This window comes from Oncorhynchus gorbuscha, linkage group LG04 (genome assembly GCF_021184085.1).
Source record: "Oncorhynchus gorbuscha isolate QuinsamMale2020 ecotype Even-year linkage group LG04, OgorEven_v1.0, whole genome shotgun sequence".
In the NCBI taxonomy this organism is placed as follows: Eukaryota; Metazoa; Chordata; class Actinopteri; order Salmoniformes; family Salmonidae; genus Oncorhynchus; species Oncorhynchus gorbuscha.
Genome location: NC_060176.1, coordinates 59,672,096 through 59,692,169, shown reverse-complemented (window position 1 = coordinate 59,692,169; position 20,074 = coordinate 59,672,096). Strand labels below are relative to the sequence as shown.

The 20,074-nt window shown below is 40.7% G+C and overlaps 1 protein-coding gene across 3 annotated transcripts in view; it reads right to left on the bottom strand.

Moving 5' to 3' along the window:
- adgrd1 (adhesion G protein-coupled receptor D1) overlaps window positions 1–20,074 on the bottom strand; it is a 70,890-nt gene that overhangs the window by 36,130 nt on the left and 14,686 nt on the right. For all 3 annotated transcript variants that reach the window (XM_046347484.1, XM_046347482.1, XM_046347485.1), the window contains 4 exons: window positions 13,769–13,898; window positions 13,091–13,198; window positions 11,152–11,227; window positions 9,731–9,872 (listed from right to left, as the gene is read on the bottom strand). In XM_046347484.1, coding sequence (XP_046203440.1) covers window positions 9,731–9,872; window positions 11,152–11,227; window positions 13,091–13,198; window positions 13,769–13,898 — 456 coding nt within the window. The remainder of the gene's footprint in view (window positions 1–9,730; window positions 9,873–11,151; window positions 11,228–13,090; window positions 13,199–13,768; window positions 13,899–20,074) is intronic.

Below are 20,074 nucleotides of genomic sequence, written 5' to 3'. Positions count from 1 at the left end.
GTTGTATGAATATGGGGGAATGTTACTTAACAGTATGTGCCAAACCATCACTTTCTCTTTTGCACCAGGAAATTGAAAGGAAGTTCCATCTGAGTAACTCTGGGAAAGGGGAACAGAGCAAGGGAGAAAGAAAGGGAGGCGGGGGAGTGAGAGAGACCCTTAATGCAAAGCTCCTGGAAAGAGAAGGATAGCAATCGCCAGACCTCCATCTGCGATTGATCAGCGAGCTGGCCCAAATGTGTAAGTCTGTGTGTGAGGGAGGGAGGGAGGGAGGGAGGGAGGGAGGGAGGGAGGGATAGATAGATAGATAGATAGATAGATAGATAGATAGATAGATAGATAGATAGATAGATAGATAGATAGATAGATAGATAGATAGATAGAGACTCACCCACAGGGTTTGGATTGGGTGTGTACTGAGAGTTATTAAAAGACTCTGGCAATAAAGACTGCTTATTATAGTGGCAAAGACAACTGATACCAGCTTTGGCTTACTTAAAAAAATATTGGGTATCAGGGTTCTTAAAGGTTTTGGTGGGTTTATTTTCCCATTTCTTGATGAACTAATCCACAGTTATTCAGCATTTCAGCCTTAATTGGAAGCTCCTGAAAGTCTACCCGACTTGCAATCACTAGCCTGCTCTCCCCTCCAAAGAAACACTCCCTCATTCTCTCATCCCCTTTTGTTTTAAAAGACATACAGTAGATCGATCAAAGTGTGATCAATTATAATGCACAAGCTAGATATATAAAACGAAGTCAATATGAAACAGAACATTCATTCTAGCCCTTTCCTTTCAGTACCTGCTAAAAGGGCCTGCTGTAGTACACTATGAATGTGTGGGTCAACTCTGGGAGAGACAGCAGCCACCACCGCTCCTACACTACTCCCTCTCCATTCCTCCGCTGCCCACAGTCCCTCTCATGCAGCCACTGCCGCCTCTCCAACACACAGCTTTATTAGCCTATAAACTCAAGTCCTGCCTGTCTAAACCTTTTTTCTATTCTTTCAATTTTGACACTGAACAACACCGGCATTCCTTGTGAAATCACTCTTTCCATTTCTTCACCTCATACCGTCAGTGTGATGCTTGAGTGAAGAGGAGAATGGGGAGAGGGATGGGGAGGGGGTTAGGTTTTTTATGTATGTATTAATGTTTAACTACAGACCCCAGTGCCCCCTCTCCTCTCCGCTGGTCCTCCCACGCCAGACCCACGTCGGACAGGACTAATAAATCACAGCTGGAGCCAGGGCCCAATCAGCACTAGTGCAAAATGGCGTGAGAAAGCTCACAGGCCTCCAAGAGACCCGATAACACTTTCACTCCGTATCGGAGCCGCTCCCCAGAACCCTATTGACTGGCGTGGCGTCACCTCGGACCGGACTGATACGGCACTGCCAGTTAGCTCTGGAAGGAAATGACCTAAGTAGATGTTTGGTGAGGGTCTGAACATACAGGTGCAAGGCCAGATTCACTGACCATCCATTCAGACCTGTTTGGCCTCCCCTGTGAACGATGCTAATAGCCATAAGACAAAGTCATTATGGATCATTACGACTGGTGACAGCGTCAATGAATGACCTATAGTTTTAGTCATTCACAGCAATAGGGTTCATGACATTGTTTTTCTTTTTCTGCTCATAAAACAGGCATCCTCCATGTGAGGTAAATGGTCAAAGGTGTCTACTGTTGTGTTCGAGATCTGACAGTAAGTGACTGCTGTTCTACTACAGTGTTACTAATACACAAGACCTGTTGTTACCATGGCACCATGACCAGGACGGTGAAATGTGGGGGAGCTGACAGTACTATACTGCTGCTGACACAATTCCCCTTCTGAGACTTTAATCAGACTAGATGTCTCTCTCTCTCCTCTTGCTGGCTAAAACCGTTGGGAAAGCAGAAGGGTCAATCACAAATCATTTAGCTACCCCTGAGCAGTGGAGGCACGCCACTGGAGGCCATTTTTGGAGTGGAGTTAGACAGACAGTAAAGAGCAGAGTGAACAATGACGGGAAAGGTCTTCCACATACTGTTTGAGCAGTTTCCCTCTCTCCTAGTTTGGAAGGTGAAGTATCCACCAGCTCCCAAAGACATAAAAATTCCCAAAATAGTCAGTCACTTTTGGGCTGAATCTATCCTCAGGCTCACAACAGACCAGTAATAGCATATTTACCTCTTTTCTGGTAATGGTTACAGACAAAAAGTCATGTGTGAGGTATGCAACTTCTAAATATACAGTGCATTCGGAAAGTATTCAGACCCCTTGACTTTTTCCATATTTTGTTACATTACAGCCTTATTCTAAAATGGATTAACAGTTTTTTCCCCCTCACCAATCTACACACAATACCACATAATGACAAAGCAAAAAAAAAAACATTACATTTACATAAGTATTCAGACCCTTTGCTCAATACTTTGTTGAAGCCTTTTGGGCAGTGATTACAGCCTCAAGTCTTCTTCGGTATGATGCTACAAGCTTGGCACACCGACATTTGGGGATTTTCTCCCATTCTTCTCTGAAGATCAAGCTCTGTCAGGTTGGATGGGGAGTGCTGAGTACCAGGCAGCTGCACAGCTATTTTCAGGTCTCTCCTAGGGCTGTTGCTGGGACCGTATTACCGCCACACCAGCGGTCTCGAGTCATGAAGTCAATCAAATTCCATGTGACCATTTAGTCACGGTAATTAGGCTTCTCCAAGCTCTGATGCTGCTGATGGTCATTAGTAGTCTACCAAACTTGCTAACTGCCTGGTACTCCGCACTCTATTGTCCCTCTAATCACTCTGACATCAATGCAAATGTGATCAAAAGTCGAATCAAACACTTCAAGAGAGCCCATGAGCTCATGTTGCACAACATTTATATAGGCTATGCAATTGCGCAAGAAAACCGAGTGATGACCTCTAATAACTTCTTGCTGACAGGGGGGCAGTATTGAGTAGCTTGGATGAATAAGGTGCCCAAAGTAAACTGCCTTCTACTCTGTCCCAGATGCTAATATATGCATATTATTAGTAGTATTGGATGGAAAACACTCTGTTTGAATGATGTCTGGGTATAACAGAACTCATATGGCAGGCGAAAACCTGAGAGAAATCCAACCAGGAAGTGGGAAATCTGAGGCTTGTAGTTTTTTAACTCAGCCCCTATTATAGATACAGTGGGATATTGGTTATGTTGCACTTCCTAAGGCTTCCACTAGTTGTCAACAGTCTTTAGAACTTTGTTTGAGGATTCTACTGTGAAGGGGGGCTGGATGAGAGAGGAATGAGTCAGGTGTCTGGCAGATTGCCACAGGCTCTGTGGCGCGGTCATGAGAGAGTTAGCTCTCGTTCCATTGCTTTTCTACAGACATAGGAATTCTCAGGTTGGAACATTATTGAAGATTTATGATAAAAACATCCTAAAGATTGATTCTATACTTAGTTTGACAAGTTTCTACGGGCTGTAACTGAACTTTCCGTCCGAAGTTCGGCGAGACCTGAACGCACTTTTGGATTTGTTACCAAACACCCTAACAAAAGAAGCTATTTGGACATAAATTATGGACATTATCGAACAAAACAAACATTTATCAGATGTGGAACTGCGATTCCTGGGAGTGCATTCTGATGAAGATCATCAAAGATAAGTTAATATTTATAATGCTATTTATGACTAATGTTGACTACCCAATATGGCGGATATCTTTTTGGCTGCTGAAAGCTGTACTCAGATTATTGCATGGTTTGCTTTTTCCGTAAAAGTTTTTTGAAATCTGACACAGTGGTTGCATTAACTTCTTGGATATAGGGGGCGCTATTTTAATTTTTGGATGAAAAACGTTCCCGTTTTAAACAAGATATTTTGTCGTGAAAAGATGCTTGACTATGCATATAATTGACAGCTTTGGAAAGAAAACACTGTTTCCAAAACTGCAAAGATATTGTCTGTGAGTGCCACAGAACTGATGTTACAGGCGAAACCCAGATAAAAATCAAATCAGGAAGTGCCACATTTTTTGAAACCGCCTCATGCCAATGACTCCTTATATGGCTGTGAATGGGCCACGAATGAGCTTAGGCTTTCTATCGCTTCCCCAAGGTGTCGACAGCATTGTGACGTATTTGTAGGCATATCATTGGAAGATTGACCATAAGAGACTACATCTACCAGGTGGTCACTTGGTGTCCTCCGTTGCAATTATTGCGTAATCTCCAGCTGCAGTATTTTTCCGTTTGCTTCTGATGAGAAACCAACTGTCAAAACTGATATATTATCGAATAGATATGTGAAAAACACTTTGAGGATTGATTCCAAACAACGTTTGCCATGTTTCTGTCGATATTATGGAGCTAATTTGGAAAAAAGTTTGGCGTTGTAATGACTGCATTTTTCGGTCTTTTTCTTAGCCAAACCTGATGAACAAAACGGAGCTATTTCGCCAACACAAATAATCTTTTTGGAAAAAATGAACATTTGCTATCTAACTGAGAGTCTCGTCATTGAAATCATCCGAAGTACTTCAAAGGTAAATGATTTTATTTGAATGCTTTTCTTGTTTTTGTGAAAATGTTACCTGCTGAATGCTAGGCTTAATGCTGTGCTAGGCTATCAATACTCTTACACAAATGCTTGTGTAGCTTTGGTTGAAAAGCTGAAAAGCATATTTTGAAAATCTGAGATGACAGTGTTGTTAACAAAAGGCTAAGCTTGTGTTTCAATATATTTATTTCATTTCATTTGCGATTTTCATGAATAGGAAACATTGCGTTATGGTAATGCACTTGAGGCTATGATTACGCTCCCGGATACGGGATTGCTCGTCGCTAGAGGTTAAGGAGAAGTATATCTCTAATTCCATGTATAACAGTTGTATTTTCATCAATATTTATAATGAGTATTTCTGTAAATAGATGTGGCTCTCTTCACAATAACTGCATGTTTTAGAACTACTGAACGTAATGTGCCAATGTAAAATGAGATTTTCTTTATATAAATATGCACTTTATCGAACAAAACATACATGTATTGTGTAACGTGAAGTCCTATGAGTGTCATCTGATTAAGATCATCAAAGGTTCATTTTACCTCTTTGTGCTTTTTGTGACTCCTCTCTTTGGCTGGAAAAATGTCTGTGTTTTTCTGTGAGTTGGTGGTGACCTAACATAATCGTTTGTGGTGCTTTCACTGTAAAGCATTTTTTAAATCAGACACTGTGGCTGGATTAATGAGAATGTCACCTTTAAAATGGTGTAAAATACTTGTATGCTTGAGGAATTTTAATTATGAGATTTTTGTTGTTTTGAATTTGGCGTCCTGCACTGGCTGTTGGTGAGGTGGGACGCTACTGTCCCACATATCCCAGTTAAAAAGAGGAGGATCACATCAGCTTTCTATAGGCTAAGCCTACTATATCTATTTCTAGACTTTCCTAATATTAAGCAACTATTAAGCACAATGCTTATCTTTACAACAGGAGTATAGCCTACCTGGCTGGCATGAAAATGAACCTCCATTCACTATTTAAGGGCAGAGACTACATGTTTTTCCCCCTGCTCCTATTTCGAGACAGGTGCATGATAATGGTCCATTCTAAATCAAAATCAACTTCACAGATATATTATTTAGTATATGTAAAGACAAGATAAAATCAAGAATAATCTGATGGGTGACAATATTATCCTATCACTTGTGAAAGATATATTATAACTTGTGAATGATGCCCTGCATAAAGCAAGAAACAATGCCTTTTCTTTGCAACATTTTCTAATCATAGTCGCACACCTCATGTAGCCTAGCCCATAGGCCTTTATGTTTTGATAAGGTTAGTATTACAACTAAAGTGGCCAAATATCTTCTTTAAAGCACATTAATCTGCTTTACAATATCTTCAATATGCGCCTCGGAATTGGATAAGGACGCGCGCAGTTGCGTCGATGTGTCTGTCTTCACTTGTAGCCTGTGAGAAAGACCCGATCCGGTGATGGAGTGCCATGTGAGTGAGAGGTGCTTTCAGAGCATGTAGCACTCTGGGAGAAGGGCCGCACAAGGCATGGATTTTTTTAGGGTACATTACGGCCACACAAAGAGGATGCCACCGTGAAATTCAAGGCATTATCAAGTGCCTCTTGTGAATGAGAAACTGATGAAGTGTTTATAGCCTGCGCAAAAAACAAGCAGTGCACATGCCTTTTATGCAACTTTTCAAATCATCATTAGAGTCACATCATGCTGTCACACCCAGATCTGTTTCACCTGTCTTTGTGCTTGTCTCCACCCCCTTCCAGGTGTCTCCCATTTGCCTCATTATCCCCTGTACATTTATACCTGTGCTCTCTGTTTGTCTGTTGCCAGTTCGTCTTGTCAGGTCTTACCAGCGTGCTTTCCCGTCTTCCTGTTTCGCAAGTTCTGTTTCCTAGTTTTCCCCGGTTCTGACCATTCTGTCTGCCCTGACCCCGAACCTGCCTGCCGCCCTGCCTGACTCTGACCTGATTACAAACCTCTGCCTGCTCTGACCCCGAGCCTGCCTGCCTGACACTGACCTGATTACAAACCTTTGCCTGCCCTGACCCCGAGCCTGCCTGCCTGACTCTGACCTGATCACAAACCTCTGCCTGACCTCGACCTGCCTATTGCCTGCCCCGTGTTTATGTTAAATTATATGAGAACTACAATCACAACTGAAGATATGACCCAGATGCGGATAGTACAGTTCTCAGATAATTTAATATAAACAAGGGGCAGGTCGAGGACCTGACAAGACAAACTGGCAACAGACAAACAGAAAACACAGGTACAAATACACATGGGATAATGGGGCAGATGGGAGACACCTGGAGGGGGGTGGAGACAAGCACAAAGACAGGTGAAGCAGATCAGGTTGTGACACATGCAGCCTTAGAATTTATTAAAAATCACAACATATAGCCCAACGTTTGTAGAACAACCAAAGTTACATTAATAACTCTAAATTAAGCATATAGGAGTAGCTATTTCTTTGTTAACCGCCCGACACAGAATAGCCGCATGTTTGCACTCCCTCAAATCGTTTTGAGAAAATATCCTTTCTATTTAATTCAGCTTTGTTCAATTGTATTCTTCATACTATAAAATAATGCCACGGAAATCTAAGAAAATCTTATCTGCTAAATTAACTAGTGTAGTCCACAGCCATATGGCATAGCCACATCAGTACCTAACATAAGGACAACTCAGAGTATGCTATTCTGTTCTTCATATCATGTTTCTTTAGACCTCTCTAAATTAAATAATGGATTTGTTGTGAATGTGTAGGCTATATTACATGGATATATTAGACTTTTTAAAATGTAGATGTTCCAAAGGTCTGCATCAGTGACTTGCCAGGAGATGCTAAATGTGGAAGCCAGAAGATGCTAAATGTGTTTATGTTAATTAACCGTCAATTACCCTTAGAACACTGCACCACTCGAGAGCAAGTGGCACAGCGGTCTAAGGCAATACATCTCAATACTAGAGGCATCACTACAGACCCTGGTTAGATTCCAGGCTGTGTCACAACCGTCCGTGATTGGGAGTACTATAGGGCGGCGTACAATTGGCCCAGCGTCATCCTGGTTAGGGTTTGGCCGGGGTAGGCTGTCATTGAAAATAAGCTCTGCCAGCTCTGCCAGGCTGACCATTGGGTTCTTGGTCACCTTCTGACCAAGAATAATGATGGAGGCCACTGTGTTCTTGGGGACCTTCAATGCTGCAGTAATTTTTTGGCACCCTTGACATCTGTCTCGGAGCTCTACGGACAATTCCTTTGACCTCATGGCTAGGTTTTGCTCTGACATGCACTGTAAACTGTGGGACCTGATATAGACAGGTATGTGTCTTTCCAAATCATGTCCAATCAAATGAATTTACCACAGGTGGACTCAAGTTGTAGAAACATCTCAAGAATGATCAATGGAAACTGGATGTACCTGAGCTCAATATCCACATAATGTTCCTGGTTAAAAAAAAGGTGAAATAAAATAAAAAATAAAAGTCTGTAAACAATTGTTAGAAAAATTACTTGTGTCATGCACAAAGTAGATGTCCTAACCAACTTGCCAAAACTAACGTTTGTTAACAAGAAATTTGTGGAGTGGTTGATAAACAAGTTTCAATGACTCCAACCTAGGTGTATGGAAACTTCCGACTTCAACTGTATGTAAATAAGGTATTTGCAAAAATGTCTAAAAACCTGTTTTCAATTTGTCATTAATGGGCATTGTGTGTGGATTGATAATAACATTTGTTTTATTTAACACATTGTAGAATAAGGCTGTAACGTAACAAAATGTGGAAAAAGTCAAGGGGTCTGAACACTTTCCGTATCCACTATAAGTCTCAGATACTGTATATTGTCTTATGTTAGGTGTTGACAACAAGTTAAAAACCCAAATCACATACTGTACGGTAATTCGTCATAAAAATGATGAAAGCAGCAGTGGTGCATATTTGTTGTCACTGGAGTTGAGGTCCAAACTATTCCCGACACAAGACCAATGTTGATTGGGGGGGATTTCTGTGAAAACCATTGATTTATCACTATTTTATTTTGGCACCATAACAATGAGCACTAAGGCAGTCTCAGTGACTGTAAATAGAAACACCTTGAATCAAGATGAAAGAGCACTGGAACACATCTCCAGCACTTCATAAGGGAAAGACATTCTCCCCTCTCCCGTAGTGTCTGCTAAAACAAACACAGTAATCATGTCACAGGAACGTGGCCAGATCACTGCAGCATAAACATTTATTTCCAGGGGGAAAATGAAGGCAAACAACACCCATTGCCATGGTTTCACAAAGCCGCTTGGTTTTCATTTGTGCTCTTAAGAAAGATGGAAGAGAAAAAAACACCTTTGATGGCGATTCACTAGCAAGTGAATATTTTCTACTGAGCAGCTCACATGGCAGGAGAAGCACATTCTCTCCAAGTGTAATGGACGGCTGCTTACGTTAGCTGTTGATGGAAAACTATCACATCTCATTTTTGGTTAAAAAAAATATTGGATAATATCTTGTGAGGTCATTTGGTCCTTTTGCAACAATTGAATGTTTATGGAAAAAGTTTTTTTGAATAAGATGGATGGGATGACTCGATTATTCTTACTCTTTCTGTGTGTTGAAGAAGAGTGTTCTATGGATGGACTTTAGAGCTCTCCATTGCATTCCTGCATTTAGAGGGATAACAATTGCCATACACGTCTTCTAAGTTAACTTTCATTATGGGTTTCAAATGTATTTCCCATGGAAAGCTGGCAACACTTTATCCACTAAATCGCTGCCACAAAGCAGAAAGGCAAAAAATATGTTATTCATGAACTCAAATGATCGTTCCTTTAAAAGTACCCAAAGAATCACTTTTGTTTCAATAAAGAGGTCGGGAGAAATGAAAACCCAAATATATTTCCTTTTGCCCATCCTCTTTCCACAAGAAACTCAGATCCTTTCACATACTGTGAGACAAAACATCTGAGAATCATCTAAAAATCACACCCTTATTTCTTCTGATAAAAGGTAAGAATACTTCCCCCAACAACTGTGCTGCTTATTTCAGGAAAACTATTGCTAAGCAGTTTCTCAGCACAATTTCAAGTCCTTCACTAAGAAAGAAATGAAAGGTTTCTTATGGCCAGTAAATTGGTAATCCATTGACATCGCTTGGTAATTCAATACACTGTGGAGTAATAGGTGATGTATTTGTGTTGGTGAAGTACTCTTACCAGGATGTGTGTGAGGACAATCTTGATGAGTGGAGACCCAGACAGGTTGACGGACAGGGCAGGCGATGGCTCCACCTTCAGTGAGATGAGGAAACTGGCCACCTGGATCTTATGGTCTTTGAAATCAGCTGCCTCGTTGATCCTGAGAGAGAGAGAGAGAGAGAGAGAGAGAGAGAGAGAGAGAGAGAGAGAGAGAGAGAGAGAGAGAGAGAGAGAGATGACACAGAATGTCACTCGGACACCAATAAGAGCTCTGCTAGGGTGTTTATCTACACAGTAGTGTCACAGAGGGCTCAGAACAGTATCATGGGAGTGGGACTCTGATACATCTGTCAACGTCATCAATCACAATGAAAACACAGCATCTCGTCAGGAGCTTTTCTAGGTCAACGTAAGTGACGGTAGAGGCAACACCCCCATATCATTGTGCAGACGGACATTCTCACCCACTGGGGAGTGAAACACAACCATTATGAACTAACCTCACCATCAATTGTAAAAGGAGCGTGTTGATCATTACCATCCGCTTTACTGAGAAACTCGTTTAGAACAAAGTATATTGTTCTATATTGTTGCAGAAGCAGATTGATCCGAAGGGCCTTAAAACTTCTACATGTTACATTTAGAGCTGTATTTCTGAAGAGGCAGTCAAAGTTACATGCCGTATTGAGGGCCACAATATAGTCAGTCCAACTTATTGAGCTGAAAAGACACAATTATGCCATTGATAAAGTCTGCCAGTTACTACATGTTTTAAAGCAAACAAGATTGTTTAGGCCAAAACCACTTAATTACTTTAATCAAATTCCAAGTCATGCAAAGACTAAATGTCACCTAATTATCGAAATACGAATCCCCTATTGATGGGGAAAGATGTATGGGGTCAAGTTCCTGTATGAAGTTAATGGCAGGGTGTATCAATCAGTGGAGGTTAAGTGGTGAGATGAGAGACAGCCTGGTGGGAGACTGATAAGGACTGGCCCCAGGCATGATCCGTTCTTGACGACAGGAAACAGGGGCGCCACTCCACCAGGGGAGACACACAGGAAGTGATCCTGGCTGATGCTCAGAGCGCTTAGTGCCATAACATCCCTTAGATTATCTGAGATCACTTCTTCTCAATGGCGGTAATTCATAATTGCGCGGCGTGCAAAGTAAACAATTTTGTTCATTGTGTACTTTTCGGACTAGTCTAATTCCAAACAGATGATTCAACAACCTCAAGCCTTTTCAACTAAATGCTTATAAATGAGAATATGACATTACTTTTTGCAGGCCCTGAATGAAGTTTGCTGTCTACTATACTGTGTTTCGTCAGGATAACTTTATATGATACTAGTAAATGGTTCATAATTCATACACAGAGGGCATTCCTGTTTGGTATGATCATGGCTCTTTATGTGTCCTCACATCCTCCTTACCTGGTCCTGAGGGGGCTGATCCCTGTGTAGTAGTTGTGCATGTTGTGGTAGAACACACCCACAATGGTGGTTTGGGCTAAAAGGGAAAGAGGGAGAGAGAGGGGGGGTGGGGTTAAGGAGGGGGGAGGGAAGGAGAGGAGAGGAGAGAGGGGTCAAAGGTGGAACACAGACCCACAGCATGGCTGAGAATGTGATGAGGCGCTGCTAAAATGCTCACAGGGAGTGGAACTTAATTAACATGGCCTTGCTGCCGCAGGTTGGCATTCCCTGACTAATGGGAGAGCTGTATGCTCACACGGGTGAGACGGAGGGTTACCACGGACCACATGTGTGTTGGGAAATGATGTAAGTCACAGTGCCATGACTGAAACAGTACAGCAGGAGGCCTGTGGCCTACTCCTATGTACTACCCCCTACCACCCAGTCCCACCTACAGTACAACGTGGTAAACAATAACAACTAGAGAGGGATGTGAAGTACTTGAGGGTGAAAGAATCCCTTTTTCATTCAATCAAATCCACCTCACTGAGTAAGAAGGTATTGAAAATACATAGGCCCATATTTGCATTCTAAATAGTAGGCATGCGAAAATATAAAGTTTAATAGTATGTCAAATTTAGAAAATTGAGTATGCTTTAAATGCCAGGATGTTATACTCATTTCAGCTTTTCATGTAGTAGAATTCGCTGCACACTTTTGAAGAAGAGAATTGTCTATCCAGACATGTGTTTGACAACAGCTGATAATCAGCTGATAATGAGACAAGGGGAGGTGCTATAAACAAATGAACGAATGTCGGGAATCAACGCAATTGCACATTAGATGAGGCATTCTCAGAATGGGGGAGCCTAGTATGTTGATATTTTGTACTAAACAGAACATTCTAAATAGTATGTAGTTCGATTAGAACACATATCATTTAATGTTGTAGGCAAGATAGATTTCAGACACGGCCATTGTATATGAAGGTAACCATTAAGTCAAGGTTTTTAATGTAATGCTCTTTGTATGTAATGTGTGTAATGCCCCTTACCAGACCCTTTGAGAGATCAGCTGGTGGCCAGTTTGCCTATAGACATAATACATCTACAACTTGTTATTAATACTTGGAAGTATCTCAGTCCAAGTGGAAAAAAATGTACTTTTTCTGCACTTAATTGGCTTATAAAGGCTCCACTTGGTGTCTTTAATACAGTATACCATGTGTCAGGATGCACAATGTTACATTAACTCAATCAAGGAGCTTAGGTTGTCAGCAGTAACATTTATATTCCATTTCTGATAATGGTACTTTAATAGATTATTTAAATTATTATTTTAAATGTTAGTGGATCTGACCCGAACACAAGTCAAACAAACACAGTTTTAACACTGCCATAATTACTGCCTAACCAGCACTCACAGCACAGATAAGAGTGAGTTAAGCAAATAAATGAGTTCACTGTGAGTTGAGGGATTTCTTTTTAATGGACAGTAAAGTGAATGACAAGTCTCCTTCTCTCTGACTCTCTCTGGTGTGTCTAAGGTAGTCACTGATACATCTAGTCATAAAAGTCACACAGCACTGTAGCTGTACTCCTGTACTTTAAAGCATCACGAGCAGTCCCACGATGGCTCTCTCACACACTATCTTTTGTGTTAAAGATCTTTAATCCTATCATCATAAAAAACTACAGCCCAATAACAAGGGCTTCCCAGCTGGGCAACTTTCTCTTGGCAGAAACAGTGTGCAGATCTAATGAGAAGTATTTATTAAATTCAATCCAAGGAAGCTGTGTGCTGAGGAGGAGTAAGAGCCGGACACAAAAGAAAGATGAGCCTATGCCATATTCTAGCAGTGTAATATGCAAGACAAAATAGCAATTACTTTGAGAGAGTAAGTATGTAAATGTATTGTATGTTCGTAGAAAAATAGTGGAATTGGATGTAGGGAACTCACACTGCATGGTGAATGCCTCGCCAGGCACTGAGATGTAGTTCTTTCCTTGCGTGGGGAAGCGGTAGAGTGGAAGATTGTAGTTCTGTGGGATCTTCATTAGAGAGTAATCTGTTCGGGTCAGAGGTTAGAAACAGAGAGGGACTACTGCGAGTGGTTAACTAACTCCAACACCAGGCCTGGAGGGTTCTGACTGGGAGCCAAAGGCACAGTGTTATCTAGTGGTGATGATGATTTATGTGCAGATCAAAGATATGACTTAGCCCCTGGGAGAGAGACGATGCAAGCTTGTCTACAGGCAAACAAAAATATTGTGCACAAATGGGGTCTGTTGAAAGGACCATGGTTATCTAAGCTTTTGGGGAACCCAGGAAATGCAAACTTGTAGTGTATTCAAGGGTTTAAAATGCTTCTAAAGTTTGTAACTTCCACTTTAAAATGTCAGACTTGATTTGCCCTAAAAAAATGTAACAACCCATACACAAATGTGTAATTAATAATACTCCACAAAACAATTCACATTTCCTGTTGCTACAGGATTATTTTCCTGCTGTAGCATACTGGCTCAAATTAAGATCCTAAAACTGTAGGGTCTCTAACACTCTGTTTACAGTTAGACACTACAGTGTGTCAGTACAGTACTGTCAGAACTGGAGAGAGTTGAGTCACCATGGTACTGACCTGCTACAAAGGACTTTCCTCCCAGTGAGATGAGAGAGTGAGGGCTGGGGCTGGACTCCAGGCTGGACACCATCTGGACCATCACTTTATCCACTGTCTCAATCAGCCCACTGACCACAGGGGTGGACTCCTGCTCCGAACGGTCCAGTAACAACATTCACACTCACAGAGATACACTGACAGCTTACTGTATTTTGTTTTGTTTTTTAGAGTTGGTAAATTACCATTGATATAGACCATAAAACCAAGAAGTTACTGTGCATGCTTTAAGAGTGTTATCAGCTGGGAGTGGGACTATATATACACAGAGGTGGGACCAAGTCAGTATTATTCGAGTCACAAGCAAGTCTCACGTCACAAGGTCTGAGTCTCAAGTCGAGTCCCAAATAGAATGGGTTGAGTGGGTCTGAGTCTCGAGTCAAGTACAAGTCGTGCATTCTAAGAGCAAGACAAGTCAAGCCGAGTCACATATACAGTGTAATAGATCTTTAGATGGTTATTCATATGACTGTGTGTAATGAACACAAGGGAGACAGAGAGCTGGTTTCAAGCGCAGGGCGCAGCAGGTGTTTAATGTAAGAGACCACAGGAGGAGGCAGGTAGCTGGGTCCAGGGGCAGGCTGCAGGTCAAACACAGGGGGTCCAAAAGGGCAACAATACAGGCAGGGAAAAGCCTAGTAACATCGTCCGGGAGATCAGGCAATAGGTGAATAACAGGAAATCCGGTACAGGCAGGGAATAGGCAAAAGGCGTAGTTAGTGAGGTAGGCAAAAACTATCACACACGGGAGACGTAATGACGGGAAAAACAGAGCTTGGAAGAGAAGTGTGTCAAAAGCAAACAACACCTCAAAAAGATGGGGTGCAAAGAACTGAACTAAATAGTGTGTGATAATGACATACAGGTGTGTGAACAGGTGATCAGAATTTGGGTGATTGGGATCTGGAGAGTGAGCTGCATTCAGGAGATTTACGTGTCTGAGAGTGTGAGCTGGAAGCAGACGTTGCACTGGGAAGTTAGATATTTAAAAGAGTTCATTTTAAGTGAAAAACTTTAAAGTTCTATCTGCATAAACACATTTGATGTTGGTGCTATAAGGTTCTCTCTGCAATCCAATCACAAGCCTGAACAATATAGATGGACCAATCAGAACACATCTTTTCCATCTCCCTCTTAGTATGGTCTAGGCTAGTCTAGTCAGCAATAAATAATGGCACTCAGGCAACAACAAAAAACACTGTCAGAAAGCTTAAAGTAAATGATTGTTGTTCAGTAATGACAGTAATTGATGATCTTAATTCATTTCATAATGCATTTGATGATGAGTACTGACTATCTTGGTAGTGATATTTTATAATTGATGTATTCAAATGGCTGCAGTCTTCTTAAAAACGGAACATTTCTAATTTAGAAGTGTCAGATAGAACCTTTCAGAACATTCCAGAGCCATAAGATACAAATGATTTACACATGTCTCAGGATTTTGATACTCTGTACTTTAGATACTTTTAAGGTGAGGACCTCAACGGATTATGAAAGAACAATTCTCTACAAAACAGTTCTGAGATCTGGTATGTGAAATCTTTGATGCTCAATATCTCAGAACTATGCGTTGCGTAGATATAACCTTATAGTCGCAAGGTCACGAAACCTTAGTTTATTTATTAAGGTTATCAGACAGCCCTTTTCATTATTTAGTCTACAACACATTTTGATGATGTAATAATACATTTTAAAAACAAATTCCAAATGCAAGTTTCATGAGTAAATGATATATTTCAAGCAATTTTGACATACCAAAAGACCAGTCGGCCTATGCCAGTAATTGTTGCTTGTTGCCACCAATGTGAAGGAGCCAAAACTTTAACTCTGCTGGAGTATTGAAACACATCATCTTGAGATGTTTTGAAAAATGACATGGTATGTTGTAACACCACTTAATCAAGTGTTCTGCAACACCTTGCCAGGGACCGGGAGCCCTACCAGAAAAGGTTGACAATACAATTTTGGTGGTTCGAGTTCTGTTTAGTGCAGAATTATACACCTTCTCTTTTGGTGTTGTTTCCTCTCGCTAAATCTCCTAAACACCATTATGGTGTTTAAAATCCTGTCTAGTTCAGAATTAGATCATTTCTTATTTTAATGTTCGACAATGATTTATGTATCTGATCATTTGCCAGTTTAACCCATTTTAGCAGGCATTGTTGAGAACAGTGCTCAATCCGTCAGCAGTAATTAGAGGTTTGACAGTAAACATTGCTGGATACTGTATTTACCTCAACCATTAAAAGTTGGAAATGTGGGACTGGGTCGTCTCATTATTGAATGTCATTTTGCCTGATGGTTGAACTGAAAGGTTCTGAAAGGTCGCTGGTTTGAATTCCTGAGCCGACAAGGTGAAACATCTGTTGATGTGCCCTTGAAGGCACTTAACCCTAATTTTCTCCAGGGGTACGAACCTGTAAAACGACACATTTCACTGCAGCTATCCAGGTGTCTGTAACAATAGTATTTTTTTTTACATAGAACTATACATGTTTCTTTCTTCAAACATGCATACAACATTGTGTAAAATAATCATGAAGTCAGAAATGTTTTAATTACTCACAATCCTGTCAAAATTGAGCTATGTGGTAAAATAGGAAGTGCAAGGAGATTAAAACCAGAATTCCAATGAGATCAGTAACAACATTTTCTCAATCGTTGCTTATCCTCATAAAATATATTTACATTTTGAGCTAAATGTTATGTTGGATTTATTCCCCCCCAAAATGGGTCAAATTAAATGAACAAATAATCGAAATGACTTGCATTAATTTATTAGGTTTACAGTATGTTATTTTTTATTTAAAATATATATATTTCAATTCACCACAGAATATTTTTTTACAGTGTGGCTGTGTTGTTGAGTGTAAAATTCCAATGAAATTCCAATGAAATGTCGTCGCACCATCTTACTAAGTCGGGGGTTCAATTCCCGCTTTCGCCTGTCCCACTTCCACTCCTTCTCTGACTCTTCCTGTTTCTAAAAATCAATATTTAGGCAAAAAAACATTTGCAGTTCTCCATTTGAGAACTTCTATTTGAATACTTCTATTCTGTTTTTAAAACTTTCTGTGTATCATAACACTGACATTGGGTTTAAATTCAAACACTCTGCAAACACCAGATCTCAGCTTAGGTGCACTACTTCTCATAGTTTCATTACACAATCATAGTGTTTTGAGACTTTCTTTTTTTACAGTGTATAGCTAGCTGTACAGCAAATCAGCAATTTGTTCGCTAGTTCAGTGGTTCTCAAACATTTTGACCCGCAATTCCAAAAAGGAGTGGTTCAATGCTTGCGACCCTCGCACACGTGCACAATCGCTGAGCAAATGTAGCCTGTCATTACAGCCATAAACAGTGATACATTTTCAAAGTGCAATATAAAGATATAAAGTGTGTTTTACACCTGCATTTTGAGCTGAAAGTCATTCATGTTAGCAGTGAATATCAACTAGGGATATCATCAGACCCAGCTTGAGGATGACATGCCTGAGGGAGCATTTTAAATCAATGGGGAGGGGGAGGGGGCACAACTAGTATTGCTTTGGAGCCCTAATAAAACAAGGTAGATTGGTAATACAGTTGTTCAAATGTATGAAAATGTATCTGAAATGTAGCCGTTCACATCAATAACCATTGTTTTATATAATAACACAAGAAAGATATGTGCCCCACTATGAAATACTGTACAACTGTATCCGAAATGCAGAGTAGCTGCCATAGACCTGCACATCATTTGCCCACAGAACAGCTCGACGCAATGAGCACCACTAGGCTATCAAAGATTCTTACAGGCTTCATAGCTTAAACTTCAATCAGTACAACTATAGGCTACATTTCTGTTGAATTTGTGACATTACGCAATGAGCTTAACCGACAGTAAGCAATATTTTCTGTGGAGTGTTTCAGAAAAGCTAACTAAATCAAACAAAGTGCATATTTTATATTCATAGCTGATGTGAAATGTCCTACATGACAGCACCCAATTTGAATCTGCCACGAATAAGAGTAAATGCCCATTCAGAGGGCAACACACACACTCACACACACACACACACACACACACACACACACACACACACACACACACACACACACACACACACACACACACACACACACACACACACACACACACACACACACACACACACACACACACACACACACACACACACACACACACACACACACACACACACTACAGGAAGAGAGCAGAGCGATAAAGTAGGCTGTGTCGTTTTCATAGTATTGGCATCACTTTCACAGTAACCTATCACACAATGACTGTAATGCAAATGAATGATAGCAGAGTGAACATTTGCCTACTTCTTTTAGTAGGCTACACACGATACTGGCCCTATACTACTGCGACATACAAAATATACAAAAATGTACGCCTATCTGAAATGTCGCCATATACACACCACCTGCCATTTAGCACAGAAGAAAGCATGTGATGTTGAAAAGAAGCCCCATGAAGACTGATAGCCCAAGATGAGCTCATTAAAAAAGCACACACTTTAACCATCGATTCAGGACCATGGACAAAAGGCTACCTACCGCCAGTCAGTGAGATGAAATTATGGAATACCAATTTCAGCATCCCCGAAGTGGACAACAAGGACAATAGCAAAACGCTTTGGAGCACCTTAAATTAAATTTGGGGCAAAAAGGCAAACTCAGCTCCATCAGTCATTGAGCCAGATGGCTCATTCATCACAAAACCCACTGACATTGCCAATTACTTTAATGACTTTTTTCATTGGCAAGATTAGCAAACGCTGACACTACACATCCAAGCATAATTATGAAAGACAAGCATTGTAATTTTGAATTCCATAAAGTGAGTGTGGAAGAGGTGAAAAAACTGTTGTCTATCAACAATGACAAGCCACCGTGGTCTGACACGTCGGATGGAAATTTACTGAGGATAACAGAGGATGATATTGCCACTCCTATTTGACATATGTTCAATCTAAGCCTACTAGAAAGTGTGTGCGCTCAGGCCTGGAGGGAAGCAAAATAAATTCCACTACCCAAGAATAGTAAAGACCCCTTTACTGTTTAAAATATCCGACCAATCACCCTGTTACAACCCTTAGTAAACGTTTGGAAAAAAAATGTGTTTGATCTGAAACAATGGTATTTTACTGTAAACAAATTGACATCAGACTTTCAGCACGCTTATAGGGAAGGACATTCAACAAGCACTGAACTTAAACAAATGACTGATGATTGGATGAGAAAACATTATGATAAAAAGATTGTGGGAGCTGTTTTGTTAGACTTTAGTGCGTCTTTTGACATTATCGATCATAGTTCTGATGGAAAAACATATGTGTTATGGCTTTACACCCCCTGCTATATTGTGGATAAAGAGTTACCAGTCGAATAGAACACAGAGGGTGCTCTTTAATGGAAGCCTCGCCAAAATAATCCAGGTTGAATCAGGAATTCCCCAGGGCAGCTGTGTAGGCCTCTTACATTTTTCAATATTTACTAATGACATGCCACTGGCTTTGAGTAAAGTCAGAGTGCCTATGTTAGCGGATGACTCAACACTATACACATCAGCTACTACAGCGAGTGAAATCACTGTAACACTTAAAGAGCTACAGTTAGTTTCAGAATGGGTGGCAAGGAATAAGTAAGTCCTAAATATTTCAAAAACTAAAAGCATTGTATTTGGGACAAATCATCCACTAAACCCTAAACCTCAACTAAACCTTGTAATAAATAATGTGAAATTGAGCAAGTTGAAATGCTAACTGTCATAGCAAAACACATTGATACAACAGTATGTCCATAATAAAGTGCTGCTCTGCCTTCTTAACAACACTATCAACAAGGCAGATCCTACAGGCCCTAGTTTTGTCACACCTGGACTGTTGTTCAGTCGTGTGGTCAGGTGCCACAAAGAGGGACCTCGGAAAATTACATTTGGCTCAGAATAGGGCAGCCCTTAAATGTACACAGAGAGCTAACATTAATAATATGCATGTAAATCTTCATCATTACTTGTTTTTGTAAGAAGTGTTGACATGCTGAATGCACCGATCTGTCTGTTTAAAAAACTAGCACACAGTTCCGACACCCATGCATACCCCACAAGACACCAATAGTCTCTTCACAATCCCCAAGTCAAGAACAGACTATGGGAGGTGCAGGGTACTACATAGAGCCATGGTTACCTGGAACTCTATTCCCCATCAGGTAACTGATGCAAGCAGTAGAATCAGAAAAATACGTCTTATG